Genomic DNA, 7,378 nt, shown 5'->3' with positions numbered 1-7,378 from the left:
TGATTGTATCAGACATTCAGTTTTAAACTTTAATTTATTTAAATAATATTATCTTTGTGAAAAAAACTCTAACTACTCGTGACTAGCTCAATTAAAATACAAACAACCTAATTTTAATCATCTATAACTATTTCACAATCAACTTTTGTTGTACTGCACCTATTTATTAAATTATTAAATTTATTAAATACCAGCGAGGGGCAGTATGTACTCGCCCTGAAGTGATGACATATACTGACATGCCACTTCAGAGCGGCTCAGAGGTGTCTACAGTTAACTGAAATATAATCTTCAAAATAATTCTACCAATTTAAAAGGATGGAAAGCTACAAACATTTGAAAAAAAATTCTTTACCTGGAAATAATCTTATGATTTGAAGTAGCTTGGCTTCTGGGTTGTAGCGGTGTCCTTGGCGAATAACTCACCGACTTTTCGGTCAACATTGCAGTCGCCATCATCAGGGATCAGTTACCTACTCAGTAGGTACGGCTACAACCCAGAAGCCAAGCTACTTCAGACAATGGCCGTGAAAGCCTGCGAACATTATTAATCTTACGATTTGTTAGTAAATTTCCCTCAGCGTACTTATGTATAAGAAAATCACAAATATAGCACAAATATATTTTTAAAAACTTAAAATATAACTAAAATACATACTGCTAAATTTTAACATAACATTTCTTCCTGACAAGTTTTTTGAGTAAGATTACAATTAGAATTTGTAAAAAAAAACCTATAAAAGTAGTACTGCAGGATGCAACATGTTCTTCACCGTCACAACTTGAAGTAATTCGAAGAACACAGCTGCGACGAGAGAGCTGTTCCCTGCGTGTTCGGGGACAGTCCCACGCCTGCACCACGGCGCGGTCTGGGCAACTTTGCAGACGCAACGAGACGCGGTCTCTGACCGTGCTCGCGCGTTGAGTAGCCGAGCTTCCTGTCGGCGCGACGAACACCCTGGAACTCGAAGGGCTTCTGGCCGCCATGACAGCCACGAGGCCGACGTCGCGCCGGTCTCCGGAGCGAGAAGCTGCCAGCAGCTAGTTCGCGCGGCCACCGCACCGCGCACGCGGCGCTAGCGCCCAGGCGGCTGCGCGCGCAGCAGGCTGAAGGTCACATCACGTCACGCCGGTCTCCGGAGCGAGAAGCTGCCAGCAGCTAGTGCGCGCGGCCACCGCACCGCGCACGCGGCGCTAGCGCCCAGGCGGCTGCGCGCGCAGCAGGCTGAAGGTCACGTCACGTCACGCCGGTCTCCGGAGCGAGAAGCTGCCAGCAGCTAGTTCGCGCGGCCACCGCACCGCGCACGCGGCGCTAGCGCCCGGGCAGTTGCGCGCGCAGCAGGCTGAAGGTCACATCACGTCACGCCGGTCTCTGGAGCGAGTAGCTGCCAGCAGCTAGTGCGCGCGGCCACCGCACCGCGCACGCGGCGCTAGCGCCCAGGCGGCTGCGCGCGCAGCAGGCTGAAGGTCACGTCACGTCACGCCGGTCTCCGGAGCGAGAAGCTGCCAGCAGCTAGTTCGCGCGGCCACCGCACCGCGCACGCGGCGCTAGCGCCCGGGCAGTTGCGCGCGCAGCAGGCTGAAGGTCACATCACGTCACGCCGGTCTCCGGAGCGAGTAGCTGCCAGCAGCTAGTGCGCGCGGCCACCGCACCGCGCACGCGGCGCTAGCGCCCAGGCGGCTGCGCGCGCAGCAGGCTGAAGGTCACGTCACGTCACGCCGGTCTCCGGAGCGAGAAGCTGCCCAGCAGAGCCGCGCCGCTGCGCCGCCTGGCGGCCGCTAGTTCGCGCGCTCGTCGCACCGCGCACACGGCGCTAGCGGCGGCCGCCACCGCGCCCGCCGCGCACAGCAGCAGCTGCACGCGCAACAGGCTGAAGGTCACGTGGTACATCAGCCTCTCCAGCTGGTCGGGCAGCTGCGCCACCCCCTGCGTCCACAAAACAGTTGCCACTCAATGCTAAAACCAACACTCTCATTTTCTTGGGATATTTTTCGGCAACCAAACAACCTAAAAGTCGTTATCTTTTTGAAAGAAAGGGTTGGCTAATTTGATTTTTCGACGTGATAACGTCTTATAAATCGATGAACGCCGGCTGAACGCACGAAAAATTGTCACGTTCCGCCTGAGCCGATCGTGCAAGAACCGGCCAACCACCGTGCGAAAAAATCTTCTATAATATCATATAGGTTAAGGCTGGCTTTTTAACTAATTGTTCTTGATTATATTTAAACAAAAGATTTAAATTAAATTTGCAAAAACTGTAAATAATATTTGAAAATTAAAAAGGAATTCAATTTTTCATCAAAGTTTTCTTATGACGTCATTACGTAAAATTATCGTCCGTAAACCGACTTTACAGACAACCCCCTTTTTTTGTTATTCGTTGCTGGGAATGTTAACCATAAATGTTTCAGATTATCTAGTTTCCAATACGAAACAACCAAAACACTATTTTAAAGTGCTTTATATTTTGGTTCAAAACGCAAAAACTGCATAGCCGCAAAGTATGTGTGATGAAAATCACAACTTCAGTTTCAATTGGAAAAAAAAATACAAACAAGCGCACGCCTGCACATGTGCACATGGCAACCATGCTAATTTCATTGCTGCCAAGATAATTCAACATTGTCAAAACAATTTCCAAAGTATAATAGTTTGCTTCTATACTCAATAAAAGATGGAATCCGGGAAACTGAAAAAATGCAATTCGTAACTTTATATGCTGTTGTTCATTCTTAATTTCTAACCTGTAGATCTAATATGCAATATGCAATTTTTTTTAAAACAAAACTTAACCTTTTACACCTCTTAGGGAAAGAATATTGCAAATAAAATGTAATAATTTTTAGTTAATTGTTTTTACCATTTATTTTACGTCTTAATTAATTTCGGCCGGAGAAACGATTTTATACAACGCGGCTATTGATAACAAAACAAAACAAAAATCCTTGCTGTACTTTTAGGGAAAATAATTATTTTGAAAACTTAGGCGACCAAAAAGCATTTAATCGGGTAAAAGTTACTAGTCACACTGTAAAAAATATTATTTTCTTAACTAAGTAAATTATTTGCAAAGATAACATATTAAAGTAACTTCGTTGCTAAGTAAGTAACGTAATTTTTGTGTGTTTCAATAGTCAATGTTTCCTGATAAAAAATTGTTGCCGAATAGGTCGTGCAAAGAATTTGTTTTTCCCCAAAAGTACAGCATGTTTGATTTTAATATGAATAATTATCATTAGTAAAGTTATTTATGTTTGCATAGCAAACTTCTTTGGTTACAGTATACAGTACATTGGAGCATGGTGGAGGTTTAAAAACTTTTGAAAAAATTGCCCGTAATTTGAAAACTACGATACTTTTTGTATTTTTTTTATTCAGAATGGGGATTAATTGACCAATCAACAATTCTCAGCTTGAAGTTGAGTTATGTGATATTCTCTAAATAAGTGTGTTTTTTTTATAATGAAAAGTGATTCATATTTTATGATGGTTTTCGTTTGTAAGGGGTATGAAACGAAAAACTAAGTATAACATTTTTTTTCGGGAAGTCGCACTATGTTAACGACTGCAAGAGGTAGTTTTTCTTCGAAATCCAGTTAATCTTTTGCTACTATAGTTCTTAAACCTGGTTTTTAATACTATCCAAGAGGGGGGAAAACCGTTTCTGTGTCTAGAAGAAGTGAGGGTGGTGTGCAAAACATATTCATCATGGGTGGTTAAGACACTGACAAATAGAAATTTGCAATTTTGTTTAATTGATTGCAGCAAAATACTTGTACCCATTACTTGCCAAACATTTACAGTAACCCTACAACCCTATTGGTTTTAAAATAAAATTAGTTTTTCCGCCTCTCCTTACCTATAATATGAAAAATCTTTTTTTTTAAATCTACAAAAACACAGTTATCAAATAAAAAGTAAGGGAAGTAAGTATAAAACAAACGGAACCAACGATGTGAATTTTTATCTTCATATTTTTATTTATTTTTGATTTCCGGAATTTTTCCATGACAAACAGTGCAAAACGTTCATAAAAATGGGTGCGTGTACTTATGTACGCGCGTGAGAAGTTATACTTCTTTGGCATCATTAAAAATAGTTTTTAATTACATGCAAATAATTAATTACAATAGAATAATAAAAGGGCTGGAAAAAGATAGTCAACAGAGTCACTAAAGTTCAGTTTAAATTTGAAAAATTAAATAAATAAAATTTAGAGAATAATAAATATATATGACAAATTTGTACTAAATATTATAAGATTCTTAATTTTAAATATTTATTATTGATTATTTAATAAACAAAAAATTAAATCATCAATAGTTAAAAATTAAATTATTAATAGTGATAAGAGGACGGTTCAATATGTACAGCTTACTTCCCTACTGTAGGGACAAATAAGATATTTCTAGCCAGCCTAACAAGTGTACGAGTCTAGTGTACGAGGTTAACAAATCCTTAACACTCTGAGAAAGTCTGCTGAAGGTATAAATGTCCTCTACATTGTAAATATAGCATTAATATTTTGAAAAATATCAATCCGCCGAATCCTATGGCTGAACCAAGAGCTTATTTATGAGGAAGTTGGCGAGAGGCTGATGGGAAACATGGGTTTCTGGGGCAAAAATAAATTTGTCAATGATAGCAGAGATCTAAAATTAAATGGATAATGAGTAACTGAATGCCTTCTTAAAATAAACTTTGTATGTTGAGCATAAAACTTGACTTATAACAATGGGCTTGAAAACATTTAAGGCTCTACTTCCCCCATTATGTCGGGTTAATAAATTGACTGCTAATTTTAACCCAGGCCCATCTATAAGGATGTTACACCCTATGAGAGCTGCATTTTTTTGTCTTGTAGCTAATTTGGTTGTCAGGTGTGTGCTGCATGTTATGTGCTATTTCCAAAATATCAGGCAAACATTTATGATTGGAATTTTTGCTAAATTTTTTGCGTTTGAATCTTTCGCTGTCAGTCATTTTATGAGTTTTCACCGCGGGGAATGTCTAAATATTTAATTTTGAGTCATTTTTTAAAAACAAATATTGATAAAACATCTGGTTTTGCAAAGAAAAGAAAACAGTGAAGCTGATCCTCAAACACAAATTCTGCGCTCATAAGTGAACCATATTAAGGGTTATAATCGAATCAGTACCCTCAACACATATCATTATATCTCAGTGATCATGACTTATGTAGACACGTTCATTATTTTTTTGTGTGAGTTTGTTCCCGTGGACAAAAAAAAACAGTATAAAATTGTTGTGCTTGATAGAAAGTCTTTAAAGCACAGTGAAGAAGGTACCATTAACCTTAAAACTATAATTTACTAAAAGTTATATGTAAAGTTTTTCAACACAGGACACCTAAGTTATTTTAAAAAATCTACAGAATGACAAAACGTACAAATAATTGTAATACTTGTCTTAAATGTAAGGGCCCGTTTATAAAGCGAAATCTCTCAATGAAAGACTTTACAAATTATTTTATTGGGCATATATATATATATATATATATATATACACAAACAATATTACCACTGTCTTTAATTATATATAATCGAATCAAACTTATACTTTAAGTTTATTTATGATTATTTTTGTCCTTGTCATGTGTTTGTCATAACTTCATTGTTTATATTATCCAGTGTTATGTTTATATGTTTTGATTTCCTGTGTGCATTCATTGTATTTATGCTTAGTGCCTGCCTCTTAAAGGTTTTGACAATTGGCAGGCACTCAAATTCCAAATAAATTAATAAATATAAATTAGGCGACTGTAAATAATCAAAGTAATAATGTAAGGCAATGTTCATCACTCAGTAAACAGCGTGTTTATGAGAGGGTGTACGGTAGTTAAGGTGCCAAATATGAGTTTATATATATATACACTGTTTGAAAAAGCAAGAAGTATCATGCCAATTTTCCCACGAACTCTAAATTTCGGCCACCTCCTAAAGTATGCAAATATTTACCTAAGATAAGCCGGAACTTTTATCATGATTGACGTTATCTATCGAGACATTCAACACGGCACTGATCCATAGAAAAATAAAACAACGTATTCCCCAGTCAAAACAAATAAATAATAATAATAATACTGGGGGATTACGTGATTTAATTTAAAATTCCACCCAAATGCAACAGAGAGAAAAAATAAGTGTGTCATGTTGTTTGTTTAACTTACTATCGTTACCACGAATTATCTCACCCATTACAGATAGGTTCACCACGTTACGGCCTTTACAAAATAAATGTAGCTGTTAAAAAAACAAGGTTGTTTACACGAGTACGAAGCGGTTATCTTGGATGGCGCCAGAGGTTTCCCCATGGCTGCACAGCTTCCCGTGACACGCCAGGGCCTCGTGTATCGCGCAACGCTTTCATCATCTCCAAATGTCAGCCTGGATCTATTTATACTGGCGCGAGTCTTGTGGTGAAAACAGCACCGTCCATGTTCTCAAACACGACTTGGCATGCTCACACGACCTGACTACGAAGCAATAACTCGTGCAAATTGCGTAACTGCCTCGTATTGGAACATTTCCGTTCACTGTAAAACCTCAGAAACGTTTTTACGAAACGGTTGCAAGAAACACGAGTAAGCCTTAATGGAAAAATTATGTTTTAATTATTTTATCGAAAAATTGGTTTAGGTAATTTTTTTGAAGTTATACTTCTTATGTGACTTCCAACAAGGTTGCGTTAAACGTTTAACGCTACCATGGAGAATAACGCTACCATGGAGAATTATTTGCATGCAATTAAAAACTATTTTTTAATTATGCCAAAGAAGTATAACTTCTCACGCGCGTACCTAAGTACACGCACCCATTTTTCTCTCTACATTCGTGTTTAACTGTGTACAGGTGAAATACTTTATTATTAACTTCAAGAATTTTTTTTTTTACATTCTTTAAATGATTCATGCAATGGTGTATTTTGATTAGATGCATTTTTTTGGACATACGCCAGTGCAGTTTTTCACTGTCTGTCATGGAAAAATTCCGAAAAAAAAAATATATATATATGAAGATGAAGCCTTTGCCTGCCATTGGCTGAGCAAGGAGATGAGCTCTGAACTTATATAAACTCATGGTTTTCCTGTGTCCAATGTCAGCCTGTTTGTTCCTGATGACGGGAACAGATGTCAGTTCCCGAAACGTCAAAACTGTTCTCATTGGAAATCTCCTGTGTTCGTCAGTGCAATCGTCGTTGTGTTGTCGGTAATGCTTGTTTAGTTTCATCGTTGGTTCCGTTTGTCCGACACCAGCTGATTCAGTCTTGTTTTCTGTGAATATTTCATCTTCATGTTTATTTATTTATTTATTTGTTTCGGAATTTTTTCATGATTTAACAGTGCAAAACTGC

At 38.6% G+C, this 7,378-nt stretch overlaps 1 protein-coding gene across 1 annotated transcript in view; it reads right to left on the bottom strand.

Moving 5' to 3' along the window:
- Positions 1 to 1,714: 1,714 nt before the first annotated feature.
- Positions 1,715 to 7,378, bottom strand: part of LOC134528988 (scavenger receptor class B member 1-like) — a 54,734-nt gene continuing 49,070 nt past the window's right edge. The window contains exon 11 of the mRNA XM_063362656.1: positions 1,715 to 1,927. Coding sequence (XP_063218726.1) covers positions 1,715 to 1,927 — 213 coding nt within the window. The remainder of the gene's footprint in view (positions 1,928 to 7,378) is intronic.

This window comes from Bacillus rossius, chromosome 2 (genome assembly GCF_032445375.1).
Source record: "Bacillus rossius redtenbacheri isolate Brsri chromosome 2, Brsri_v3, whole genome shotgun sequence".
Lineage (NCBI taxonomy): Eukaryota > Metazoa > Arthropoda > Insecta > Phasmatodea > Bacillidae > Bacillus > Bacillus rossius.
This window is presented reverse-complemented; position numbering and strand designations above follow the sequence as displayed.